Genomic DNA, 27,944 nt, shown 5'->3' with positions numbered 1-27,944 from the left:
GTGCAAGACCAGATTTTCTTCGTGTGCTTCAACTACATTTCTCAACAGATTGTAGAAACAGGTATGAGAATTCAGATGTCTTCTTTTAAGCTAGGCATTAAAGATATTTTCAAAACTAAAACAATTCCACTCTTCTAAAATTTTTTTTTTTTGAGCTGCAGTTTCACTCTGTCTCCAGGCTGGAGTGCAATGGCACGATCTCGGCTCACTGCAAGCTCTACCTCCCAGGTTTCAAGTGATTCTCCTGCCTCAGCCTCCCGAGTAGCTGGGATTCCAGTCATGTGGCCACCACGCCCGGCTAAATTTTGTATTTTTAGTAGAGACAGGGTTTCACCTTGTTGGCCAGGCTGGTCTCGAACTCCTGACCTCAGGTGATCTGCCCGCCTCGGTCTCCCAAAGAGCTGGGATCACAGGAGTGAGCCACCGCGCCTGGCCTCAATATTTAGAAAATAATGGTCTTTTTATTTATTTATTTATTTTTATTTTTTGAGATGGAGTCTCGCTCAGTCGCCCAGGCTGGAGTGCAGTGGCGCGATCTCGGCCCACAGCAACTTCCACTGTCCGGGTTCAAGCAATTCTCCTGCCTCAGCCTCCCGAGTAGCTGGGACTACAGGCGCCCGCCACCACACCCGGCTAATGTTTTGTATTTTAGTAGAGACGGGGTTTCACCGTGTTGCCCAGGCTGGTCGCAAACTCAAGAGCTCAGGCAATCCGCCCGCCTCGGCCTCCCAAAGTGCTGGGATTACAGGCGTGAGCCACCGCGCCCGGCCAAAAAAATGGTCACTTAAAGCTTAAAAAAGCTGTTTGTTAACATGTATATTATTTTTAAATGAATTAGTAACTTAAAAATTTATTACCGTATTAGTAAGAATACAGTAAATATCACTACCTGTACCCCACGTAAACAAAAGCTCTTTCGCGTCCTCAACAATCTTTAAGAGGGTAAAGAGGTTTCGGATGAAATAACTGGAGAATAGCTGCTTAGTAAGAAACAAAGGGCTTCAGTCCTGACTCGCGATAGGTTTAATCCAGCCAGAGGCCCTGCCCCAGGGAGTGCCAGTCACCGCCCACCCCATCCGCACCCGCACTCGAACGCAGGACGCCCAGCCCCCTGGTAAGAATCATGGCAAATAACAGAAATGGCCAAAATAACGAAATGGCCGGGCTTGTATACCATACAGACCCAGGAGAGGGATAGGTTCACTGGACGAGCGAAAACTAGGTCACAGAAGGAAAGGTGTGTCTTCGGCGAATCTTTGCGACACTGTCGTGTTTCAGTGGTTCCGTGCCGTAAAGAGAGGCCGGGAGCTGCCCCTAGCCGAGGCAGCAGCGGACGTGAGCGATAATGGCGGATATGGAGGATCTCTTCGGGAGCGACGCCGACAGCGAGGCTGAGCGTAAAGGTGGGTTCGCTGGTCTTCGGCGGATGGGTGCGTGGCAGGCCTTCCGCTGTGGGAGCCGGACAACCGTGGAGGCTCCGGCGCCGCGGGAAAGAGGTGGCGTTTCCTCCACTCCTGCCTCAGCGCCCCCTGCACTCCCGGAGGTGCCATCCTCCTCCGGCGGGCGGGATGGAGAGTCAGACACAGTATGCGCCTCGAAGCTCTGGGTGTCGATGGAGCAGACGGTTCCTGGGAGCTTGTGGAGCGAAGCGGGCGCGGGGCATGGGTGGAGGTGCAGGCGAGCCTGCGCAGCGCGGGCAGGAACGTTGGAGTCCTGTTCCGCCTTGCCTTGCACAGGCCAGCGCAGAATAAGGGCTGTTGGTGAATGAATGGAAATGAATGCAGGAATACGGGATGGGGTGGGCGAATTTACAGAGGGTCTCAGAATGCCTTCTTGAATGAAACCAGAGCATGGTGTGACAGGGAGCTTGAGATGTCTGGGACGGATAATGGGATGGGGTTACAGATAGATGTTTCACATTGGAGAGAATGTGTTCTCTAAGAGCTTGTGCAGAAACTCCAGAATTTCCGGAGTCTGTGATGTTAGATTGGGGAGTGCATGGGGTCTGTGTGCAGAGAGGAGGAATGAAGGATTTGTTGATGAAATGAATGAATTAGTGTATGTGCATGGTGCTTGGAAGTATTTCTGGCACAGGATTGTGGGTGTTTTTTTAAAGTTTACTTTTTTACAGACAGGGTCTCACTGTGTTGCTCAGGCTGGCCTTGAACTTCTGGGCTCAAGCCACCCTTCCGCCTCAGCCTCCAAGTAGTTGAGACTACGGGCACTTGAAATATGAATAGGAGCTATTTGAAGTGAGAGAAAGAACCCAAGACCAAGTTCAGAATTCTTGCAACCCTCTAGGCTCCAAGTAGTGTATCTGTGTACATTTTTTCCTTAGTAAAATGCATTGTTTGGTGGTTCTTTTTTTTTCTCCTCCATTTTCTCCAACTCCAGTTTATTCATAATTTCTAGAGTGTAGTGAAGGTAGCACCAGGTGGAGGTACAGAGAACTAAATTCTAGTGTGAAGGCTCTACAGGGATGGGTATCCAGGAGATGCTAGTCAGCGTAGTGTGGAAGTATAGCGCTCCGTATATTAACTCTTGTTCCACTACCTTTGCTCATGTTTTCATTTTTTCCTCATTTTCACTTGTGTATATCCCATTCACCCTTCAAGGCACAGTTCTATGTGAACCCTCCCATGGCTCATTTCCATGAAGTTATTAATTAATTTGATAAGTATTGATCCCCTATCGTGTTCCAGCTGTTTTGCTAGATTTTGGGGATATAATGATGAAAAGATGATCTCCTTACCTCTGAGCTTACATCAGTGCTTAATGCATAATTGATTGATTGGATGGGTAGAAACAACAGTTTCATAAGGTGTACCCTGCAGTGCTGTCGCCTTGCAAACTCAGTGTATAGGCAGGTGACTAGTGGAGCTGGTTGCTTCTCTGGGCTTCGTGTTTTACCTTCTTGTAAGTCCATTGAGACTTTCTTCCAGGATTTACTTCTAAATCTGATATGCTATCCTTGAAGATTGCTGTTGGTCCTGAAGATTGTATGGATATGATTCCTTTTATGCCTAGCATATTTCATTATTTCCCTGGTCTGTGAGAGTTGTGGAAAATAGCTACATCCGATAACTCTTTTTTTTTAGACGGAGTCTTGCTCTGTCGCCCAGGCTGGGGTGCAGTGGCCCGATCTTGGCCCACTGCAAGCTCTGCCTCCTGGGTTCATGCCATTCTCCTGCCTCAGCCTCCCGAGTAGCTGGGACTACAGGCGCCCGCCACCACACCTGGTTAATTTTTTTTTTTTTGTATTTTTAGTAGAGATGGGTTTTCACCGTGTTAGCCAGGATAGTCTCGATCTCCTGACCTTGTGATCTGTCTGCCTCGGCCTCCCAGAGTGCTGGGATTACAGGCGTGAGCCACTGTGCCCGGACTACAGCTGATAACTCTTATTTTAACAATGAATAGAACCTCTACCTAGGCATGCTGCTTTCATGTGTAAATATGCCAGTTCTTAATTTCTTTCAACAATGTTTTGTAATTTTCATTGTATAAGTCCTGCACTTCTTAGGTTAAATTTATTACTAAGTATTTTATTCTACTGGATACTATTGGAAGTGGAATGGTTTTCTTTTTCTCTCTTTCTTTTTTTTTTTTTTTGAGACAGAGTTTCGCTTCTTGCCCAGGCTGGAGTGCAATGGCTCGATCTCCGCTCACTGCAACCTCTGACCCCTGGGTTCAAGCGATTCTCTTGCCTCAGCCTCCCGAGTAGCTGGGATTACAGGCATGCGCCACCACGCCTGGCTAATTTTGTATTTCTAATAGAGACAGGGTTTCTCCATGTTGGTCAGGCTGGTCTTGAACTCCCCACCTCAGGTGATCCACCCTCCTCGGCCTCCCGAAGTGCTGGGATTACAGGTGTGAGCAACCGCGCCTGGCTGCAAGTGGAATGGTTTTCTTAATCTCATTTTGAATTATTTATTGCTAGTGTATAGAAATACAACTGATTTTTGTATGTTGATCTTGTATTCTGCAACCTTGCTGAATGTATTAGCTGTAATCATTTTTTGTGTGTGTGTGGATTCTTTAGGATTTTCTACATGTAAGATCATGTTGGCTGGGTGCAGTGGCTCACACCTGTAATCCCAGCACTTTGGGAGGCCAGGACAGGAAGACTACTTGAACCAGGAGTTCAAGGCTGCAGTGAGCTATGATTATACCACTACATTCCTGCCTCAGCAACAGAGCAAGACCCTGTCTCTTCAAAAAAAATCTTGGGAGGTCGAGGTGGGTGGATCACTTGAGACCAGGAGTTTGAGACCATCCTGGCCAACATGACGAAATCCCATCTCTACTAAAAATACAAAAGTTAGCCAGGTGTGATGGCACACGCCTGTCATCCCAGCTACTTGGGAGGTTGAGGCACAAGAATCACTTTAACCGCGGAGGCAGAGGTTGCAGTGAGCTGAGATCACACCACTGCACTCCAGTCTGGGTGAAAGAGGAAGACCCTGTCTCAAAAAAAAAAACATATCTATGAAAGAGACATTTTTACTTCCTTTCCAATTGGTATGCTTCTAATTTCTTTTTCTTGCCTAATTGCCACAGCTAGAACTTTTTGTAAAATACTGAATGGGAGTGGTGACAATAGACATCATTGTGTTGTCTCTGATCTTAGGAAGAAACCATCTAGGGTTTCACTATTGTATATGATGTTATCTGTGGGGTTTTTTTTGTAGATGCTTTTGATCAGGTTGAGGAAGTTCGCTCCTCTTCCTAGTTTGTTGAATGGCATCATGAGAAGGTGTTGGATTTTATCAGATGCTTTTTCTGGGTTGATGATCACATGATTTTTTCTTTATTCTTTATATGGTGTTTCGCTTTGATTGATTTTTAGATGTTGAACTACCCTTGTAATACTAGGATAAATCCCACTTGGTCATGATGTATGTTCCGTTTTTTTGTTTTTTGATTTTTTTCTTTTTTTGAGACAGGATCTTGCTCTGTTGCCCAGGCTGGAGTGCAGTGGCGCAACCTTGGCTCACTGCACCCTCTACCTCTGGGACTCAAGCCCTCCTCATACCTCAGCCTTCCGAGTAGCTGGGACTACAGGCACATGCCACCACACCCACCTAATTTTTATAATTTTAGTGGAGATGGGATGTTGCTATGTTGGCCACACTGGTCTTGAACTTCTGGGCTCAAGTGATCTGCCCACCTCAGCTTTCCAAAGTGCTGGGATTACAGGTGTGAGCCACCTCACCCAGCTTGGTATGTATTCTTTTAATATGCTTTAGGGTTTGATTTGGTAGTATTTTTTTTAAGTGTTTTTTTCATCTCTATTTTGGTGGATAATTCGTCTGTAGTTTTCTTGTGATGTCTTGGTCTGGCTTTGGTAGAAGAGTAATATTGGCCTCATAGAATGAGTTAGGAAGTGTTCCCTCACTTCAATTGTTTGGCACTTTGAGAAGGATAGGTGTTAAATCTTTTAAAAACATTCAGTAGGATTTACCAGTGAAGGCATCTGGTCTTGGGCTTTTCTTTGGTGGAAAATTTCCCATTACTGATTCAAACTCTTGGTTATAGGTCTATTCAGATTTTCTATTCCATGTTGAATCAGTTTTGATAATTTGTGTGTTTCTAGGAATTGATCAGTTTCATCTAAGTTATCTAATTTGTTAGTATACCGTAGTTTATAGTATTCTCTTATAATCCTTATTATTCCTGTAAAGTTGGTAGTAATGTCCCTACTTTGATTCCTGATTTTAGTAATTTTAGTTTTCTCTTTCTTTTTCTTGGTCTAGCCAAAGCCTTGTCTGTTTTTTGATGTTTTCAAAGAACAAACTTTTGGTTTCATTAATTTTCTTCATTGTTTTTCCATTCTCTGTTTCATTTATCACTGGTCTAATTTTTTTTTAAATTTTTTTTTTGAGACAGAGTTTCAGTCTGTCACCCAGGCTGGAGTGCAATGGTGTGGTCTCGGCTCACTGCCACCCCTGCCTCCCGGGTTCAAGCGATTCTCCCGCCTCAGCCTACTGAGTAGCTGGGACTACAGGCATGTGCCACCACACCCGGCTAATTTTTGTATTTTTCGTAGAGACGGGATTTCACTATGTTGGCCAGGCTGGTCCCAGACTCCTGACCTTGTGATCCACCCATCTTGGCCTCCCAAAGTGCTGGGATTACAGGCATGAGCCACCACGCCCAGCTTAATTTTTTTGAGTACCTTGAGGACTGTCTTCATTGTATTCTTAAGTTTTTTCTTCCCCACATGTGGGAGCACAGAACATGTTTCCTTAAGTAGTATTGGTATGTTGTGTTTTCTTTTTTTTGGAGACGAAGTCTCGCTCTTGTCCCCCAGGCTGGAGTGCTATGGCACGATCTTGGCTCACTGCAACCTCTGTCTCCCAGGTTCAAGCGATTCTCATGCCTCAGCCTCCTGAGTAGCTGGGACCACAGGCACGTGCCACCACACTCGGCTAGTTTTTTTGTTTTATAGTAGAAACTGGGGCTTCACCATGCTGGCCATGCTGGTCTCAAACTCCTGACCTCATGTGATCTGCCCGTCTCGGCCTCCCAAAGTGCTGAGATTACAGGCATGAGCCACCACGCCTGGCCTGTGTTTTCATTTTTATTTGTCTCAAAATATTTCCTAATTTTCTTTGCAATTTATTTTTTTATTTTTTGAGACAGAGTCTGTCTCCGGTTGCCCAGGCTGGAGTGCAGTGGTGCGATCTCTTGGCACACTGAAGCCTCAACCTCCCTGGCTTAGATAATTCTCCCACTTCAGCCTCCTGAGTAGCTAGGACTACAAGTGCACACTACTATGCCTGGCTATGTTTTTTCTTTTTCCTTTTTTTGGTATTTTTAGTAAAGATGGGGTGTTGCCATTTTGCCCAGGCTGGTCTCAAACTGCTAGACTCAGGCACTCTGCCCCCTTCGGCCTCCCAAAGTGCTGAGATTACAGGTGTGAGCCACTGCACCCGGCTTTCCTTGTGATTTCTATGAGTCCTGGATTGTTTTAAAGTGTGTTGTTTAATTTCCCCAAGTTTATGAATTTTTCAGATTTCTTTTTGTTATTGATTTCTAATTTTAATTCACTTGTGGTCAGAGAACGTATTTTGTATGATTTCAGTTTTTTAAAATGTTTGAGACTTGTTTTGTATCCTAGCATGGACTATCCTGAGGAATGTTCCATATGCACTTGGGAAGATGCTATTGTTGGATGCAGCATGCTATTGATTGTCTGTTATGTCTAATTGGTTTATAGTGTTGCTCAAGTCCTGTGTTTATTGATCTTTAATCTAGCAGTTCTATCCATTATTTTATTTTATTTTATTTTTTTGAGACAGGATCTTCTCTGTCACCCAGGCTGGAGTGCAGTGGTGTGATCTTGGCTCACTGCAACCTCCGCCTCCCAGGTTCAAGCGATTCTCCTGCCTCAGCCTCCCTAGTAGCTGGGATTACAATAGGTGCGTGCCACCACACCTGGCTAATTTTTTGTATTTTTAGTAGAGACGAGGTTTCATCATGTTGGCCAGGCTAATCTTGAACTCCTAACCTCAAGTGATCTGCCCATCTTGGCCTCCCAAAGTGCTGGGATTACAGACGTAAGCCACCGTGCCTGGCCAGTTCTATCCATTATTGAAGTCTCTATTATGTTGAACTGTCTATGTTTCCCTTCAATTCTCTTGGTTTTGTTTCTAGGTGCATATGTGTTTATAATTATTTATATCTTTATGATGGATTTAATGATCCTTTGTCTCTTATAACAATTTTTGTTATAAAATCTGTTTTGTGCAATATTAGTATACCTACTACAGCTCTCTTTTGGTTGCTGTTTAATGTAATATCTTTCTATCCTTTTGCTTTTAACTGGTTTGTATATTTGGTTCTAAAGTGAGTCTCTTGTAGACAACATATATCTAGTTGTTATTTTCATCACCCCCAAATAAAACACTGTGTTCATAAAGCACTTACTCCCCATATGCACCTTCCTCCAACCCCTGTCTGCTATTGTTTCTGTACTTATCTGTTCTGGGAATTTCATATAAATTGAATCATGCATTGTGGTCTTTTGTGTCTGGCTTCTTTTACTTAGCATAATGTCTTCAAGGCATTGTAGCATGTATCAGTACTTCATTCATTTTTAATGACTTAATAATATTCCATTGAATGCGTATATCCTAAATTTGTTAATCCATTTATCTGTTGATGGACACTGGGTTGTCTGAATAGTGCTACTGTAAACATTCCTGGTTCAGGCAGGCAGATTTGCCTGAGCTCAGGAGTTGAAGACCAGCCTGGGCAACATGGCGAAACCCTGTCTCTACTAAAAATACAAACCGTTAGCCAGGTGTGGTGGTGCATGCCTGTAGTCCCAAGTACTCAGGAGGCTGAGGCATGAGAATCACTTGAACCCGGGAGACAGAGGTTGGAAGTGAGCTGAGATTGCGTCACTTCAACCTAGGTGATAAAGTGAGACTCTGTCTCCAAAAAAATAAATAAATTCATGTACATGTTTGGGTGCCTGTTTTTAATTTTGGGAGGAGGGTATTATGTAGGAGTGCAGAGTCATATGGTAATTCTTTAATATTTTGAGGAGCAGCCAAACTGTTTTCCGTAGTGGTTGAGCCATTTTACATTACCACCAGCAATGCAGCAGGGTTCCCTTTCCCCATATCTTTGCCAACAGTTATTTTAAGTTTTTATTTCTTTCTAAAATAGCCATCCTTGATGTTATCAAGTGGTGTCTCATTGTGGTTTCAGTTTACACTTTCCTAAAGGCTAATGATGTTGAACATCTTTTTTTTTTTTTTTTTTTGACGGAGTCTCAGTCTGTCGCCCAGGCTGCAGTGCAGTGGTACAATCTTGGCTCACTGCAACCTCCGCCTTTGGGTTCAAGCAATTCTCCGGCCTTAGCCTCCCGAGTAGCTGTGATTACAGGCACCCACCACCATACCCTGCTAATTTTTGTATTTTAAGTAGAGATGAGGTTTTGTCATGTTGGCCAGGCTGGTCCCAAACTCCTGACCTCAGGTGATCCGCCTGCCTCGGCCTCTCGAAGTGCTAGGTTCAAGCGATTCTCCTGCCTTAGCCTCCTGGGTTCAAGCGATTCTCCTCCCTTAGCCTCCCAAATAGCTGGGATTACAGGCACCTGCCACCACACCCTGCTAATTTTTGTATTTTTAGTAGACATGAGGTTTTGCCATTTTGGCCAGCCTGGTCTCAAACTCCTGACCTCAGGTGATCCGCCTGCCTCGGCTTCTCACAGTGCTGGGATTACAGGTGTGAGCCACTGCGCTCAGCTGTTGAACATCTTTTCATGTACTTATTGGCCATTTGTGTAACTTTGTTTGGAGAAATGTCTATTCAAGTCCTCTGTCTGTTTTAAAAAAATTGGTTTTAGGCTGGGTGCGGTGGCTCACGCCTGTAATCCCAGCACTTTGGGAGGCTAAGGTGGGTAGATCCCCTGAGGTCAGGGTTCGAGACCAGCCTGGCCAACATGGTGAAACCCCATCTCTACTAAAAATACAAAAAAATTAGCCAGGTGTGGTGGCGTGCGCCCATAAACTCGGGAGGCTGAGATAGGAGAATCGTTGGAGGGAGGCAGAGGTTGCAGTGAGCCAAGATCGCACCACTGTACTCCAGCCTGAAGGATAGAGCGAGACTCTGCCTCCAAAAAAAAAACGAACAAAAAACACAAAAAAATTGGTTTTATTGTTGAGTTATAAATGTTCTTTGTATATTTTGGGTAGTAGACACTTATCAGATACATGGTTTACAAATATTTTCTTCCATTCTGTAGGTTGTTTTTTTCACTTTCCTTTTTTTTTTTTTTTTTTTTTTGAGACGGAGTCTCCCTCTGTCTCCCAGGCTGGAGTGTGGTGGCGCAATCTTGGCTTACTGCAACCTCTGCCTTCCAGGTTCAAGTGATTCTTCTGCCTCAGCCTCCCTTGTAGCTGGGATTACAGGTGCACACCACCACGCCTGGCTAATTTTTGTATTTTTAGTAGAGATGGGGTTTCACCATATTGGCCAGGCTGTTCTCAAACTCCTAACCTCGTGATCCGCCCATCTCAGCCTTCCAAAGTGCTGGGATTACAGGCGTGAGCCACTGCGCCCAGCCTTCACTTACTTTTTTTTTTTTTTTTGAGACAGAGTCTCCCCTTTCATTCAGTGGCACAATCTCGGCTCACTGCAACCTCCACTTCCTAGGTTTAAGGGATTCTCATGCCTCATTATTCCCAATAGCTGGGATTACAGGCGTGTGCCCCCATGCCCAGCTAATTTTTGTATTTTTAGTAGAGACGGGGTTTCACCATGTTGGTCAGGCTGGTCTCGAACTCCTGACCTCAGGTGATCTTCCCACCTTGGTCTCCCAGTGTGCTGAGATTACAGGCATGAGCCACTGCACCCAGCCAAAAGATTTTATTGTCCTCTAAGACATTAACCAGTTTTGAACTTAACTTAGCAATATTATTTATTTGTTTATTTATTTGAGATGGAGTCTTGGTCTGTTGCCCAGACTGAAGTGCAGTGCTACGATCTTGGCTCACTGTAACCTCCACCTCCTGGGTTCAAGCGATTCTCCTGCCTCAGCCTCCCAAGTAGTGGGCTTACAGGCGTAAGCCACCATGCCTGGCTAATTTTTGTATTTTTAGTAGAGATGGGGTTTCACCATGTTGGCCAGGCTGATCTCAAACTCCTGACCTCAGGTGATCTGGCCACCTTGGCCTCCCAAAGTGTTGGGATTACAGGCGTGAGCCACTGTGCCGGGCCTACTTTCTTAATAATGTCCTTTGCTGCACAAAAGTTTTTCATTTTGTGGAAGTCCAATTTATGTTTTCTTTTGTCTTTTATATCGCCTTAGTTTTTGAAGCATAATTTTATTGAATATAAAATTCTTGGTTGACAGTCTTTCTTTTTAGCACTTAGAATGTGTCCTCTTATGGATGGCTCTGGGATTCCTTGGTTTCTGATGAAAAATCAGCTGTTACTCTTATTGAGGGTTCCTCATGTGGGATGAACTGCTTCTCTTTTGCCGCTTTTGGAATTGTTTCTTTGTCTTTGACAGTTTGATAACAATGTATCTAGGTGTGAACCTCTTTAAGTTTATCCTACTTGTCATTTGTTGAACTTGTTGGATGTGTAGATCTATATTGTTCATAAATTTGGGAGTTTTTCAGCTATCATTTTTTTATTTTTTTGAGACAGAGTCTCGCTCTTGTCACTCAGGCTGGAGTACAGTGGTGTGGTCTTGGCTCACTGCAACCTCCACATCCCGGATTCAAGCAATTTTCCTGTTTCAGCCTCTCAAGTAGCTGGGATTACAGGCTTGCGCCACCATACCCGGCTAACTTTTGTATTTTTAGTAGAGATGGGGTTTTGCCATGTTGGCCAGGCTGGTCTCGAACTCCTGACCTCAAGTGATCTGCCCGTGTTGGCCTCCCAAAGTGCTGGGATTACAGGTGGGAGCCACCATGCCTGGCCTCAGCTATTATTTATTTAAGAATTTTTTTCTGCTCATTTCTCTTCTTCTGAGACTCCATTATGCATACATTGGTATAACTTAAGGTGTCCCATAAATCTTCTAGGCTCTGTTCATTTCTCTTTATTCTTTTCTCTTTCTGTTTCTCAGACTGGACCGTCGAATTGACGTATCTTCAAGTTTACTGATTCTTTCTTTTTCCTGCTCAAATCTTTGGTTGAGCCCCTCTAGTGACTCTTTGATTTTAGTAAATGTATTTTTCTTTTTCTTTTTCTTTTTTTTTTTGAGACAGAGTCTCACTCTGTCGCCCAGGCTGGAGTGCAGTGGCTTGATCTCCGCTCACTGCAACTTCTGCCTCCCGGGTTCAAGTGATTCTCCTGTCTCAGCCTCCTGAGTAGCTGGGATTACAGGCTTGCCGCAACCATGCCTGGCTAATTTTTGTATTTTTAGTAGAGACAGGGTTTCGCCATATTTGTCAGGCTAGTCTCGAACTCCTGACCTCAGGTGATCTGCCTGCCTCAGCCTCCCAAAGTGCTGGGATTACAGGCGTGAGCCACCGCACCCGGCGTTAGAACGTTAATTCTAACAGTTTTTGCCACTTTCTTCATTGCTTTTATGTTGGGATGGACTTTGGGACTGCCTTACTCTGCCTTTTTTTGCTGATGTTATCCTATGTTTATATGATCCCATAGATTCTGATTCTGGATCTGACTCAGATTCTGATCAAGAGAATGCTGCCTCTGGCAGTAATGCCTCTGGAAGTGAAAGTGATCAGGATGAAAGAGGTGATTCAGGACAACCAAGTAATAAGGAACTGTTTGGAGATGACAGTGAGGACGAGGGAGCTTCACATCATAGTGGTAGTGATAATCACTCTGAAAGATCAGACAATAGATCAGAAGCTTCTGAGCGTTCTGACCACGAGGACAATGACCCCTCAGATGTAGATCAGCACAGTGGATCAGAAGCCCCTAATGATGATGAAGACGAAGGTCATAGATCGGATGGAGGGAGCCATCATTCAGAAGCAGAAGGTTCTGAAAAAGTACATTCAGATGATGAAAAATGGGGCAGAGAAGATAAAAGTGACCAGTCAGATGATGAAAAGATACAAAATTCTGATGATGAGGAGAGGGCACAAGGATCTGATGAAGATAAGCTGCAGAATTCTGACGATGATGAGAAAATGCAGAACACAGATGATGAGGAGAGGCCTCAGCTTTCCGATGATGAGAGACAACAGCTATCTGAGGAGGAAAAGGCTAATTCTGATGATGAACGGCCGGTAGCTTCTGATAATGATGATGAGAAACAGAATTCTGATGATGAAGAACAACCACAGCTGTCTGATGAAGAGAAAATGCAAAATTCTGATGATGAAAGGCCACAGGCCTCAGATGAAGAACACAGGCATTCAGATGATGAAGAGGAACAGGACCATAAATCAGGTAATACATTTATGAGAACCAGAATGGCTCAGAAAGAAGCATTCAGATACAGCAGGGACCCATTTAGTCTCCTGTCATTCCCATCTTTATTACCCTGTTTTTTCTCTTCTGTCCCTCCCTTTCAAACTTTTCTAACTCTAGAATACATTTTGCTTCTTTTAAATCTTTCTAACCCACTTATTTTTTCTTACTGCTTTCCCTTCCATTTGTTAATTATAGCTCCGGGGGGAAAACAATTTAAAGAGGACTTAAAATTGAGTCTTAGAGAGAGGGATATGGTGTAATAAGAGCTGATAATGAGTTAAGTTGGTTCCATTTCTGTGGATAACTGAAGAGCATGCCTCATGTGAGAGAATAGATTAGCCTGGGGAAAAAACAATACCATTGAAATGTCCCCACAGAGCAGCTATACTGAGATGTGGGCACCATTGCTGCAGCTCAGCTTTTTGAGATCCAAAATTTGATCATCCAGAGATGGTCAAGGTCTAAGGAGTTTACTCAAACTAGTCAAATTTACAAGACATTAATGTATAAAATTGAATTGCAAAATTGTTTCAAGAGGATCAGTTATTTCTCCCTTATCATCATATGTTTCCCCGGGGGCAAATCTAGAGTGGATGCCAAATTATAATAATCAGGAGGTTGCCCAGGGAGTATAATATGTAGAAAGTGCAAACATGGCTGGGTGATCTCAATGGACAGTGTTACTGAGCCAAGACAGATTGATGTGTGTATCCTCACCCTACAGAGATGAGCTTGGGTTAGAGCACTCATTCCCTAAAGACTACAGGAGGCATACACCTGAACTTTGGTTCCTGGACCCTGCTTTTATCATTGCCATTTAGACTATTCTGCTCAAGTTAACACATTCTTCATATAGAACGTATAAAAAATTAGAGATCATATTTCTTTGTATTATATAAAAGTTACCTTAATTTGGTTGAAGCCTTCCTGAAGTGATACCTGGATTGCTTCATTTCCATAGGTGATTGATTATGTTAATTATATTTTGATCCTATCTTCTTAGCTTAAATATGAAGGCATCTAACACACACCTTACAGGACAGGATTCAGAAACCACATCTTGGTGTTATTAGAAGAGGAGGGCAGCATATTTCCAGAGATGAATATAGATCTGTGTAGACTATGGGACTGCAGTAAGTTTTCAATAACTAATTCAGAGTTTTTTTTTTTTTTTAATACTTTAAGTTCTAGGGTACATGTGCACAACGTGCAGGTTTGTTACATAGGTATACATGTGCCATGTTGGTTTGCTGCACCCATCAACTCGTCATTTACATTAGGCATTTCTCCTAATGCTTTCCCTCCCCCCTCCCCCCACCCCATGACAGGCCCCGGTGTGTGATGTTCCCTGTCCTGTGTCCAAGTGTTTTCATTACTCATTTCCCACCTATGAGTGAGAACATGCAGTGTTTGGTTTTCTGTCCTTGTGATAGTTTGCTGAGAATGATGGTTTCCAGCTTCATCCATGTCCCTCATGTTCCTGCAAAGGACATGAACTCATCCTTTTTTTTTTTTGAGACGGAGTCTCGCTCTGTCACCCAGGCTGGAGTGCAGTGGCGCAATCTCGGCTCACTGCAAGCTCCGCCTCCTGGGTTCACACCATTCTCCTGCCTCAGCCTCCCGAGAAGCTGGGACTACAGGCGCCCGCCACCACGCCCGGCTAATTTTTTGTATTTTTAGTAGAGACGGGGTTTCACTGTGTTAGCCAGGATCGTCTCGATCTCCTGACCTTGTGATCTGCCTGCTTCGGCCTCCCAAAGTGCTGGGATTACAGGTGTGAGCCACCGCGCCTGGCCATTCATCCTTTTTTTTTTTTTTTTTTTTGAGACGGAGTCTCTGTCACCCAGGCTGGAGTGCAGTGACACGATCTTGGCTCACTGCAACCTCCACCTCCTGGGTTCAAGCAATTCTGCCTCAGCCTCCTGAATAGCTGGGATTAACGGTGTGCACCACCACACCCAGCTAATTTTTGTATTTGTAGTAGAGAGGAAGTTTCCCCATGTTGGCCTGGCTGGTCTTGAACTCCTGATCTCAGGTGATCTGCCCACCTTGGCCTCCCAAAATGCTGGGATTACAGGCAAGAGCCACCATGCCTGGCCGAAAGTAGGGCTGTTTTTACTGTTACCAGAAAGAATCTTTAAGGCTCATGTACTACATCCCAAATACTAGCAGACCAAGTCAAGGGCAGGGTCATAGTAGGGAACCTTGTAGCTGGTCATCCTGCTTATCTCTTACTAGTTTAACAGTGGTTCTGTTGATTTTTTTTTTTTTTTTTTGAGACGGAGTCTTGCTCTGTCGCCCAGGCTAGAGTGCAGTGGCGTGTTCTCGGCTCACTGCAAGCTCCGCCTCCCGGGTTCACGCCATTCTCCTGCCTCAGCCTCCCGAGTAGCTGGGACTACAGGCGCCCGCCACCACGCCCGGCTAATTTTTTGTATTTTTAGTAGAGACGGGGTTTCACCGTGTTAGCCAGGATGGTCTCGATCTCCTGACCTCGTGATCCGCCCGCCTCGGCCTCCCAAAGTGCTGGGATTACAGGCGTGAGCCACCGCGCCCGGCAATTTTTGTGACGTTTTTACGTAAATAATTGGCCCTTCTAGAAATAATGATATATTTGTCAGTTCCTTCCTAATCTTTTTACCTTTTTTTTCCCTGAAATTTGTCTTATGTAAATTTGATAATAAGTTTTAGTGCTACTTTTCTCATTTCTACCAAGTTTTTGTACTTGCAAAGCCAGTATATTTATTTATTTGAGACAGTCTCGCTCTGTCACCCAGGCTGGAGTGCAGTGGTGCGATCTCAGCTCACTGCAACATCTGCTTCCCAGGTTCAAGTGATTCTCTTGCCTCAGCTTCCTAAGTAGCTGGGACTACAGGTGCGCGCCACCACACCCGGCTAATTTTTGTATTTGTAGTAGAGATGGGTTTCACCATGTTGGCCAGGCTGGTCTTGAATTCCTGACCTCAAGTGATCCAACCACCTCGTCCTCCCAAAGTGCTGGGATTATAGGCATGAGCCACCACACCTGGCACCAGTATTTATTTTAAGAATTCTGTTTTTTAAATTAACACACACTAGAGTTAATTTTTTTGGTGGGGGGGCGTTCTGCATGTACAGCTTTATTCATGTTAACATATCTATAGATTTGTGTAACCACCACCACACTCAGGATGCAGAATCGCTGTCACACTGAAAAACTCCCTTATGCTATCCCTTTTGAGTCCTATCTTTCTGCTACCCCTAAACCCTGGCACCTACTGGTCTTTTCTGTCATTAAACTTTTGGCTTTTTGGAAATGGCATATAAATAGAGTCATACAGTAAGTATGTAGTTTTTCAGATTGGCCTCTTTAACTTGGCATATAGCATTTTTGATTCATCCAATTGGTTACATGTATCAGTAGTTCATTCCTGTTTATTGCTGAGTAGTAGTCCATTGTATCACAATTTGTTAATCTCCAATATTGCTTTTAAAACACAAAATTCAACTAATGCGACTGATTATGCAGAACTTCTAATTCTACCCTTATAGAATCTGCAAGAGGCAGTGATAGTGAAGATGAAGTTTTACGAATGAAACGCAAGAATGCCATTGCATCTGATTCAGAAGCGGATAGCGACACTGAGGTGCCAAAAGGTACCCCTGTTATTATATATATATGTATATTTCCATACCTCTTTCTGTATTTAACTGTAGTGCATTTCTAACCCTGAGTGTGTTTACCCCAGATCGCAAGACCCACAGAATAAGAGTGTGGATACACTCAGTGTACTCAGAGAAGTTATATAGCTATGAGAAGCTGCTCATGCTTAATTAGTTGAAGAAGAACCTGCCTCTTTATAGTTTTTTTTTTTTTTTTTTAAGAGACAGAGTCTCGCTCTGTCACCCATGCTGGAGTGCAGTGGTGCAAGCTCAGCTTATTGCAACTGCTGCCTCCTGGGTTCAAGCAATTCTCCTCCCTCAGCCTCCTGAGTAGCTGGAATTACAGGAACGTACCACCATGCCTGGCTAAATTTTTTGTATTTTTAGTAGAGGTGGGGTTTCACTATGTTGGGCCAGGTTGGTCTTGAACTCCTGATCTCAAGTGTTCCGCCCACCTCAGCCTCCCAAAGTGCTGGGATTACAGGCGTGAATCACTGCGCCCAGTCTGTTTATAGTTAGAGTGAATTCATTATTAGGGGGCTGACCTTCTTATTGGGATGGAGGTTATAATGTCCATTCTTCAGTTTGAATAATGACAGTCTCGGTGTTTTGTTCCTAAGTTCTTAACAGATGAAGAAACTGATTCTTTGAGCTGTGAGTTAGATGAAGAGCTCATAAAAACCCAGTGTTGGCTGGGTGCGGTGGCTCACGCCTGTAATCCCAGCACTTTGGGAGGCCAAGATGGGTGGATCACTTGAGGCCAGGAGTTCAAGAACAGCTTGGCCAACATGGTGAAGCCCTGTCTGTACTAAAAATACAAAACATTAGTGGGGCGAGGTGGTGTGCATCTGTAGTCCCAGCTACTCGGGAGGCTGAGGCACAAGAATCGCTTGTGCTCGGGAGGCAGAGGTTGCAGTGAGCCAAGGTCGTACCACTGCACTCCAGCCTGAGCAATAACAGTGAGACTCTGTCTCAAAACAACAACAACAGCAGCAACCACCACCACCACCACCACCACCTGGTATTATAAGTTGGAAGGATGAAAGGAGTTCTACCAGCCAGGTGTGGCAGCTTCCTTTCTCCTGCCTCAGCCTCCCAAGTAGCTGGGATTACAGGCACCCGTCACCAAGCCCGGCTAATTTTTGTATTTTTAGTAGAGACGGGGTTTCACCATGTTGGTCAGGCTGGTGTCAAACTCCTGACCTTAAGTGATCCACTCACCTTGGCCTCCCAAAGTGCTGGGATTACAGGCATGAACCACTGTGCCTGGACTGTAATTTCGAATCTGGGATAGACTTATGGAAAATAGGTGTCTGTGGAGTGCTTCAGCCCCAACTTTGAGCATCTAGACTGTAGGAAACATTTGGGCTCCTGGGGAATAAAGGAAAGTGGGAGAACAAGGATGGTGAAAATGAAAGGAGAAATAAGTGCCTCCTGTGCAGCTTACCTTTCACTAGATTTGCCCCCTTCCCTCTCCCGACACTCTCTGGTTGGGTCTTTGAGAGCCAGGCTCAGCATTATGTTTTGGGTGGTTTTCTGATGCTGGTCCAGAAACCTTGGGAATGTGTTGAAGTGATCAGCTGTGAAGAACCTTAGTTACAGATAGTAACACTAATGCCTTTTTCCTTCTGCATTGAAGATAATAGTGGAACCATGGATTTATTTGGAGGTGCAGATGATATCTCTTCAGGGAGTGATGGAGAAGACAAACCACCTACTCCAGGACAGCCTGTTGTAAGTCAGTTACTAACATGAACTTATTCAAGGCCAAGCATAAAGTTTCAAAGGTGAAGAGTCTCCCTTATTCCAGGAAAGGAAGTTGATAACTGAATTCTAGTATGAAAATACCATGAACAGATGAATTTCTTCATTATGTAGGGAACTCTTGGTTATAAGGGGGAGTGGAAATAACTGCCAAACATGAGGTTGGTGTCATGCCTTAGGGGACTGAACTGTGAGGACTTGTGATTTGAGAACCATTGACTTGAATGTTTTTCTTGCTCATGCCAAGAAGTGTCTGCTATGTTGATAATCTTCTCTGGTTTTAATTGATAGAGTGACTTCCTATTGAAGTGTTAATTTCACACTTTTGTTGATGAGTATTTGGAAGACAGATTTATCATAAAGGAGATAGTTTCTTGTACTGAGGTATCCAAACTGATCGTTTCCCATTTTCTGTGTGGGTAGGTTGGGATGGGTACTGGGGACTTCTTTAGTCCTAAAGTGATATCTAATTATGTTTCTTGCACCCCAGAGTAATTAAAGTATGGAGGTTGAAGGAAGCCATTTCTAAGGTCCTGTCAAGCTCCAAACTTCCGATTCTTTCACTAGGATGAAAATGGATTGCCTCAGGATCAACAGGAAGAGGAGCCAATTCCTGAGACCAGAATAGAAGTAGAAATACCCAAAGTAAACACTGATTTAGGAAACGACTTATATTTTGTTAAACTGCCCAACTTTCTCAGTGTAGAGCCCAGGTAAGGAAATCAATTAAAATTTTTTCAGGATGTTGAACAGAAATACATAGAATGTTTATTTTTCTTATTTCGCATTGAGTTGACAAATCACAAAAATGGAAAATTGATCGTGTATCTCTGAAAAAATTAGTCAAGCACATCCTGAGATAGAAAAAATATGTATTGGTAAGGGAGGCTTTTAATGCTATGATTGTTTTTAGCAGTTTGATACTTTCTTATGAATTAACAGACACCACAAGTCTTCAAGGTATTTTTTTAATTAGTACAACCCTGAAAAGGCTGAAATTGAAAGTGATGAAATTTGCTAGAGAAATGCCAGTGTCCACTGTAGCAGCTATTGTTGGTCTAGAAAAGGTAATGGTTTTGGACAATTAGACAGTGTTTGATGGGTATTATTTACTAAGTTTACTCAAGCTCTTGTGCTTTAAAAATTTTTTTTCCACAGGCACAATGATGTGGAAAGCTAGAGCATATGTTGCCTATTCTTTAGCAGAGTTACATAAGAGGAAGAAAGGATATTTTGAATATTTACCCTTGCTTGTACTTTATTTCAAGCAATATGTATTAACAACAAATTTTAAGAAGTAAAATTACTGGCCGGGTGTGATGGTTCACACCTATAATCCCAGCACTTTGGGCGGATCACCTGAGGTCAGGAGTCTGAGACCAGCCTGACCAACATGGAGAAACACCCTGTCTCTACTAAAAATACAAAATTAGCCAGGCATGGTGGCGCATTCCTGTAACCCCAGCTACTCGGGAGGCTGAGGCAGGAGAATCGCTTGAACCCGGGAGGCGGAGGTTGTGGTGAGCCGAGATCGTGCCATTGCACTCCAGCGTGGGCAACAAGAGCAAAGCTTGGTCTCAAAAAAAAAAAAAAAAAAAAAAAAAAGCACAATTACTACTTCCTTGAAATTAAGCATGAAGATATTGATCATTATGATTTTTTGATATAATGGTGTTTATTAATAGAGATGTTATTACATAGCAGTAATATTCTTTATAAAATATGATTAATAGTTTATTTGGAAAACAATTTGTAGACCTTTTGATCCTCAGTATTATGAAGATGAATTTGAAGATGAAGAAATGCTGGATGAAGAAGGTAGAACCAGGTTAAAATTAAAGGTACCATTTCATGCTTTTTCCTTTTTTTTCTTTTATAAAGTAAAACCTGGAGATACTAACTTGAAACTTGAACTTTTGAAAGTGATTTTTTTACCTAACACTTCACTATATGGCTGTGTTCTTTTGATTGCTTTTGTTGACTATTAGGAGAGAATTTTATTGTACTAAATTCCCATTAATGCTTCTCTTTGATACCTTATACCATCTGGTCACGCTATTGAAGGAGGGCCTCTAATCTTTTAAGTAAGGAGGACGTAGGTTAAGCAGAAGTTTCATCTTTTTATTTTGAGACACAGTCTTGCTCTGTCGTTCAGGCTGGAGTACAGCAGCACAAACACAGCTCTTGGCAGCCTCAATTTCCTGGGTTCAAGTGATCTTCCCATCTCAGCCTCCTGAGTAGCTGGGACTACAGAAAACATGCCACCATGCCCAGCCTTTTTTTTTTCTTTTTTTTTTTTTTCTGTAGAGATGAGGTCTTGCTGTGTTGCCCAGGTTGATCTTGAACTTCTGAGCTCAAGTGATCCTCCCGCCTTGACCTCCCAAATTGCTGGGATTACAGGCGTGATTGCTACTGCACTTGGCCAAGTAGACATTTTAGAATTGAGTTGTACAAGGGAACAAGAGGTGGTTGAATGCATGATACTGAAACTGGAATTATGCATTTTCAATTCTTAAATCCGAAGGATTTCCTGTAAATTTCTTATTTTCTAGTGGGTATGTATATATTTTTTTGAGAAGGAGCATCCTCTGTCGTCCACGCTGGAGGGCAGTGGCATGATCTCAGCTCACTGCAACCTCTGCCTCCTGAGTTCAAGTGATTCTCCTGCCTCAGCCTCCCAAGTAGCTGAGACTACAGGCGCGCACCACCATGCCCAGCTAATTTTCGTATTTTTAGTGGAGACAGGGTTTCACGATGTTGGCCGGGTTGGTCTCGAACTCCTGACCTCAGGTGATCCACCCACCTCGGCCTCCCAAAGAGCTGGGATTACAGGTGTGAGCCACCGTGCCTGGCCTCGGTACCTTATTAAATTGTTAGAAAGGGATAGTCTGGCATTTTTTAGGCACTGAATTTTTATATTTTTAATAGTACCATCTCTTCAATGTGGTGTATTAACAACCACCTAAATAACCTTGATATAAGATGGTTTCTATCCAAAAGCTTTTCAGTGAGACTTCACTACTCCTCTTAATGGAAATGCAAATCAAATAAGAAAACTGAGATAAACAGATGCTAATAATTTGTTCAAGATCACACAGTCAACAGATACAGTGCTTACACTGTTTTTTTTTTTTTTCTGTCCTCCCTCCACCACCCATCTACTCATCTGTTTATTAGCCCATCTGTTAATATTATTTCCTTGGGACATGTGGATGTATTGATTTAGGCTTAGCAGTATGAATTTTCCTGGTTGTTTTAGTGCCTCTGGCTTTAATTCTACTACTTTTCATTGTTTCCTGTCATATACATATAAACTAATATAGTAGTTCCTTATTTATTCACTTTTTATCAATTTATTTAATTTTGTCTTTTTCCTTTTTCTTTCTTTCTGTCATGATGCTACAGCTAGTATCAATATATCTATTATATTTTAGACCATGTGATACCAGATTCTAGTATGGGTATCAAACTTCAAAGGCCAGGCATGGTGCCTCATACCTGTAATCCCAGTACCTTGGGAGGCCGAGGTGAGAAGACTGGCCAGGAGTTTCAGACCAGCCTGAGCAACAGAGCAAGACCCTGTCTCTACTAAAAATTAAAAAAAATTAGCCAGCAGAGATGGCGCATGCCCGTAGTCACAGCTACTCCAGGAGGCTGAGGCGGGAGGATTGCTTGAGCCCAGGAGTTTGAGGCCACAGTGAGCTGTGATTATGCCATTGCACTCCAGCCTGTGCAGCACAGCGAGACCCTGTCTCCCAAAAAAAAAAAAAATTTATAAATATGTATTTTACCCTAAAATTTCAGTGCATCAGACTACAAAACGTTGGTGTTTAACATAAACTGTTGTCTTAAAACCTTGGTGTGTGATAGGAAATAACCCTGGACCCTTATTTTCTTGAGTGATGTTTAAGACTACGCTGACCAGTCTTAAAGCATAGTGTACTTAATTCTTTAAGAACAAGGAACCAGGGAACCAGGTACAGCTTATGTACCTCTCTGAGGTTCCCTGTCTTCAGAAATGCTATTATGGGTCCTTCATCCTGATAGGTTAAGACCTAGCAATGTGTCCTATTATAGCATCATTACTATTTGAATTTTATATAATAGAAAGCATTTTTTAGAATGGCTTCTCAATTAATAATGGCCTATTTGTGTTTTTTTTTTTTTTTTTTTTTTTTTTTTTTGAGATGGAGTCTTGCTCTGTCGTCGCCCAGGCTGGAATGCAGTGGCGCAATCTCGGCTCACTGCAACCTCTGCCTCCCGGGTTCAAGCAATTCTCCAACCTCAGCCTCCCGAGTAGCTGGAATTACAGGCACATGCCACCGTGCCTGGGTAATTTTTGTATATTTTTAGCAGAGATGGGGTTTCGCTGTGTTGGCCAGGTAGGTCTTGAACTCCTAACCTCAGGTGATCCATCTGCCTCAGCCTCCCAAAGTGCTGGGATTACAGGTGTGAGCCCCGCGCCCGGCATATTTGTGTATTTATATGTGGCCAACCTATTCTATGAGAGGGAAGACAGGAATAGTGACAGATTGTTTTGTTTTCAATCTGAAAATTTCAAACATACACCAATGTATTAAAAACAATATAATGAACTCCTTCATGTGCCCATGGCCCACTTCAACAGTTGTCAAGTTAACAATCTTTTGTCATCTACATATTCCCCACCCCAGCTTCCCCAGACTATTCTGAAACAAATTTCAGGTGTGACATCATGTTTAAGTCATGAATGTGATGGAGTGATTCAGTCAGCATACTTTATAGCTATTTGTGAGGAATAAATAGGGAAAGGGGAAAAACTGGAAGGGGGAATCATTAGGACCCAGTTGCACAGACATTTGCAACTAATGGAGTGGAGATCCAGACGATCTCCGTGGGACTGGGAGCAGCTGTGTTTAGGATTGACACTGGGGGAACAGGGAGAGGGAAGCATGGTCTTGGCATTGGCAGTTTTCACATTGTTGGCTTCTGTCTGTTGCCAGCTTCATTCTCATTCTTTCTATCCTTGTATGTCCTGTTTTTACTCTTCATTGTCATTTTAGTGGGTTTCCAGGAGGCAGCAGTGATAAACTGCATGCGTTTAGCATGCCATGTTTTCCTGGAGGTCCCACTGACTTTAATTTCAGTAACAGTGATTTTCATTTGCCAACTCTGTCTGGTGTTTCCCCACCATGCAGGTAAGATAGTTAGGCTCTAAACCTATTGAAATCTGGGGTTTTCATTTTCATAGGGCACTTATTTATCCTTATTCATATATGGGAAGTTTATCTCTCTGTGCCAATAGGCAGAGTTTTTGGTCTCATTTTTATGGAGTTTTTAGCTCTGTGAGAGAACTTGCTTTATACAGGGTTTCACGTCAAAATTTCTGCCCCGGCCGGGCATAGTGGCTCATGCCTGTAATCCCAGCACTTTGGGAGGCCCAGGCAGGCGGATCATGAGGTCAGGAGATCGAGACCATCCTGGCTAACATGGTGAAACCCTGTCTCTACTAAAAAATACGAAAAAATTAGCCGGGCTTGGAGGTGGGCGCCTGTAATCCCAGCTACTGAGGAGGCTGAGGCAGGAGAATGGCGTGAACCCGGGAGGCGGAGCTTGCAGTGAGCCAAGACTGCGCCACTGCACTCCAGCCTGGGCGACAGAGCAAGACTCCGTCTCAAAAAAAAAAAAAAAAAAAAAAAATTTCTGCCTCACATGGACTCAAGTTTTATCGCCTGTCCCTTGTAATTCTTACTGTCTTAACACATCTCGGGGTTAGTGTACATTTAGTATCTGCCATCTGCTCAAATGCTCTAAGCTTTCTCTATGATTATGATTCTAGGAGCTCAGAAATTCACTTAAGCATATTTTTTCCCCTGCTTTTAATTTATCCAGCATCTCTAGGTGATTAAAGAGGGTTTCAGTGTTGTTCATTCTCCTGCCACACATACATCTGTCACCTCTGTATGCTTATTCTGTGATTATGTGCCTCTTGAGGAAAAACAAGATGCATAGAGTCATTTAAGCTATAATTTTCTAAAGTATTTGTGTTGTGAAACAGGTAGAAAATACTATAAGATGGAGGATACGCCGAGATGAAGAAGGAAATGAAATTAAAGAAAGCAATGCTCGGATAGTCAAGTGGTCAGATGGAAGGTGAGCACAAAACGCCTGAAGGGTATTGACATACCCAGAATGGGTCAGAGGGATCAAGTTTTGAAATACTTTTTATTTTAAAATTTATTATTATTAGTTTTAGAAATGGGGTCTCACTCTGTTGCCCATGTTGGAGTGTAGTGACATGATAATAGCTCAGTGGAGCCTCAAACTCCTAGTCCTAAGTGATCCTCCCATCTCCCAAGTAGCTGGGACTACTTGGTGTGCACCACCCTGCATGGATTATTAAAAAAAAAAAAAAAAGGGCCGGGCACGGTGGCTCACGCCTGTCATCCCAGCGTTTTGGGAGGCCGAGGTGGGTGGATCATGAGGTCAGGAGTTCAAGACCAGCCTGGCCAAGATGGTGAAACCCTGTCTTTACTGAAAATTAGCCAGGTGTGGTGGCGGATGCCTGTAATCCCAGCTACTCAGGAGGCTGAGGCAGAGAATTCCTTGAACCCAGGAGGTGGAGGTTGCAGTGAGCCGAGATCGCACCACTGCACTCCAGCCTGGGCAACAGAACTAGATACGGTCTCAAAAAAAAAAAAAAAAAGAAAAAATTTCATAGACACAGTTCTCCATATATTGCTTAGGCTGGTCTTGAACTTCTGGGCTCAAGCGATCCTCCCACCTCCCAAAGTGTTGGGATTACAGGCATCAACCACTCTGCCCAGCCACAAATTGACATTTTAAAAAAATTGCCCTTCACTGGGAATGTAGTAGAGCCTGGTAAACGTCCCAGCATGTGTTACTTTGTAGTCTGTCAGTTTTTCTCATTATGACTTCTTATTTTCATTCCTTCTGAATTCTATGTAAAAAGAGAGAGCAGCAGTGGAATCACCTGTTTTGTTTTGTTTTGTTTTTTCCTTGAAATGGAGTCTTGTCCTGTCACCCAGGCTGGAGTGCAGTGGCAGGATCTTGGCTCACTGCAACTTCCACTTCCCGGGTTCAAGCAGTTATCCTGTCTCAGCCTCCCGAGAGCTGGGACTACAGGGGTGCGCCTCCATGCCTAGCTGATTTTTGTATTTTTACTAGAGATGGGGTTTCACCATGTTGGCCAGCTTGTCTCAAACTCCTGACCTCGTGATCCGCCTGCCTCGGTCTCCCAAAGTGCTGGGATTACACGTGTGGGCCACTGTGCCCAGCCTGAATCACCTTTAAGTGAAGTAAGATGGTAGAGTGAAAGCTTTATGACTTTAGTATATGAAATGTTTCTCTTTCCAGCATGTCCCTGCATTTAGGCAATGAAGTGTTTGATGTGTACAAAGCCCCACTGCAGGGTGACCACAATCATCTTTTTATAAGACAAGGTACTGGTCTACAGGGACAAGCAGTCTTTAAAACGAAACTCACCTTCAGGTAACTGTTATTATTATTATGTATTATTTCTTATGGTAAAAGCAGTGAAACATAGATGTTTCTGTAATGCCTGCCACCTGATTGATGTAACCCCATGGTATGATTCAGCAAGAACCAAGATCTTGTGCATAGTTCTCAAGGTTCAAAGGTTATTTTGTCAAATACACTAAAAGTTGCTGTTTCTTAGGGAACCAGGTCATGCTAACCAGACTTACAAGAGACTGTTAGGTAAACCAGAATGTCAATGTATTTAATTCCAGTGGTTATTATAACTGCCAAGAGGCCTAAAATATGTGTGTCTGCTAGCCAGTGTGTCCTTTGTTTTTAGTAAAATTGACCTGGGAGACTAATAACTAGAGGTTGTTGTTGTGCATGCAATCGAAGGAAAGCCAGTGAGTTGGTCAGTGTGAGACAGGCCATCTCAGTGCTGTAGGCCCCGGCATCTAATACCACTGCAGAAGTGTGTCCCCCAAGAGGACCGGAATACTCAGCTGGTGAGGGCACTTTCCTTCTCTAGACTGAGTAGGTGCTGCACTGAGATGTTCATGCTTCTCTTTCTTGATTATAAGCAGACCATCCTCTTTGGGTAATGCTTATCTTTACAGGGGGCACAATAATGTTGGTTATGATTTAGCTTTTTGAAATTATAAAGGTCAACATATAGGCTTTGGAATCAGTTAGACTCATATTTGAATTCCATTTCCATTTGTATGACCTTGTGCCACTTTCTTAACCTCTTTTTGCCTCAGTTTCCTAAATCTATAAAATAGGATAATTATATTAGTAATATTAATATATTAATATTAATTAAAAGTAATGGCAAAAACCGCAATTACTTTTGCACCAACCTGTAGTATCTAATTAATGCTGCTTGAGCGTATCCATTTATTGCTTCTAGAAGGTGATCATGCCATACAGTCTTTTTTACTCCAGCCTTCTGTGTTTCATTTGTGGAATAAGAATGTCTCAGTGAGCCACAGAATGAAGAAAACTCACAATCTTCCACCTTGGTATATTCAGTTAGTTGTCTCTGCCTATTTTTTCAGGTGACTAGGAAATGGTCACTGGGCTCTTACTTCTGTGATGTGGGTATCACTGGCTCACAAATGTATTTGGTAAACAGTGAGATGCTCTTCGTTTATTTCCTGGCAGACCTCACTCTACGGACAGTGCCACACATAGAAAGATGACTCTGTCGCTTGCAGATAGGTGTTCAAAGACACAGAAGATTAGAATCTTGCCAATGGCTGGTCGTGATCCCGAATGCCAGCGCACAGAAATGATTAAGGTATGTTTGCTAAGCCTTATCCTGGGATTCTTTGGTATATTAGGCAAGTATTTCCCAAAATGCTTGTTCATCATCTCTTATTGGCCCACCTTTTCCTCTTCCAACTGACATGAATAGGGAGCTGGATTCATTTCCTCAGCATTTGCCAAACAATGGGCGACGTGGCAATGATAGTAAAACAGACACAGGGCTCAGGTTCTCTCTTCACCAGGCCCTGAGAGTTCAGCAACAAACCGGTGATTGAAATATCTGAATTTTCATGTATAAGTTCAAAGATCATTAAGTCATCTATGTGTGGTTTAGAATCCATGTCAGAAGTCAGTGGAGATACTAGAGAGTAGTGTAAAATAGAGAATAGACCAGAAGTTTGAATGAGAGAGTGCCTAAAGTAGACTCTGGTAAAGAATAAGACGAGCTGATGAGTTTTTAAGGTCAATTTGTAACATTCTACCTCGTATATTTTCAAATTTGACCCAGCTGTTAATTAGGCACAAGTTTATTTGGGGCATTGTACCTAATCGATAGAGCATGTGCTCGTATTGGCCATTGGCCTTTCCTGCAGCACTTGATTTGAGAAGCCATATGCAGTGGTACAGGCTCATCATTTCTCCTCCCCATCTTCTCTAATCCCTACTAGATTTTGGCCTTTGCCCACCCTGCCTCTTGTGATTACGTTGTTTAGTGAAGCAGAGCATGGTGAGGCTAAGACAGTCCAGTTGCCTCAGGGCCTTTCTTACAAATCTTATGGTCAGGCTCTGCTGAAGGTTTGGCTCTGAGCCCTTGCTTTTTCCTCCATCCTGTATTTATTCATGGAGACAGATTAAACCAGATCTAATAGCAGTACCTAACC

General features: G+C 43.2%; 1 protein-coding gene across 5 annotated transcripts in view; it reads left to right on the top strand.

The window, feature by feature from the left end:
* The first annotated feature begins 1,122 nt into the window (after positions 1 to 1,122).
* LEO1 (LEO1 homolog, Paf1/RNA polymerase II complex component) overlaps positions 1,123 to 27,944 on the top strand; it is a 40,942-nt gene continuing 14,120 nt past the window's right edge. For 4 of the 5 annotated variants that reach the window (XM_063716076.1, XM_024232221.3, XM_024232222.3 and 1 more), the window contains exons 1-9: positions 1,123 to 1,403; positions 12,133 to 12,888; positions 16,441 to 16,545; positions 18,191 to 18,285; positions 18,883 to 19,028; positions 20,072 to 20,156; positions 24,353 to 24,447; positions 25,672 to 25,806; positions 26,959 to 27,094. In XM_063716076.1, the coding sequence (XP_063572146.1) occupies positions 1,346 to 1,403; positions 12,133 to 12,888; positions 16,441 to 16,545; positions 18,191 to 18,285; positions 18,883 to 19,028; positions 20,072 to 20,156; positions 24,353 to 24,447; positions 25,672 to 25,806; positions 26,959 to 27,094 (1,611 nt within the window). In that variant the 5' untranslated portion in view covers positions 1,123 to 1,345. 5 annotated transcript variants of the gene reach the window in all.

Source organism: Pongo abelii, chromosome 16 (assembly GCF_028885655.2).
Source record: "Pongo abelii isolate AG06213 chromosome 16, NHGRI_mPonAbe1-v2.0_pri, whole genome shotgun sequence".
Lineage (NCBI taxonomy): Eukaryota > Metazoa > Chordata > Mammalia > Primates > Hominidae > Pongo > Pongo abelii.
This window is presented reverse-complemented; position numbering and strand designations above follow the sequence as displayed.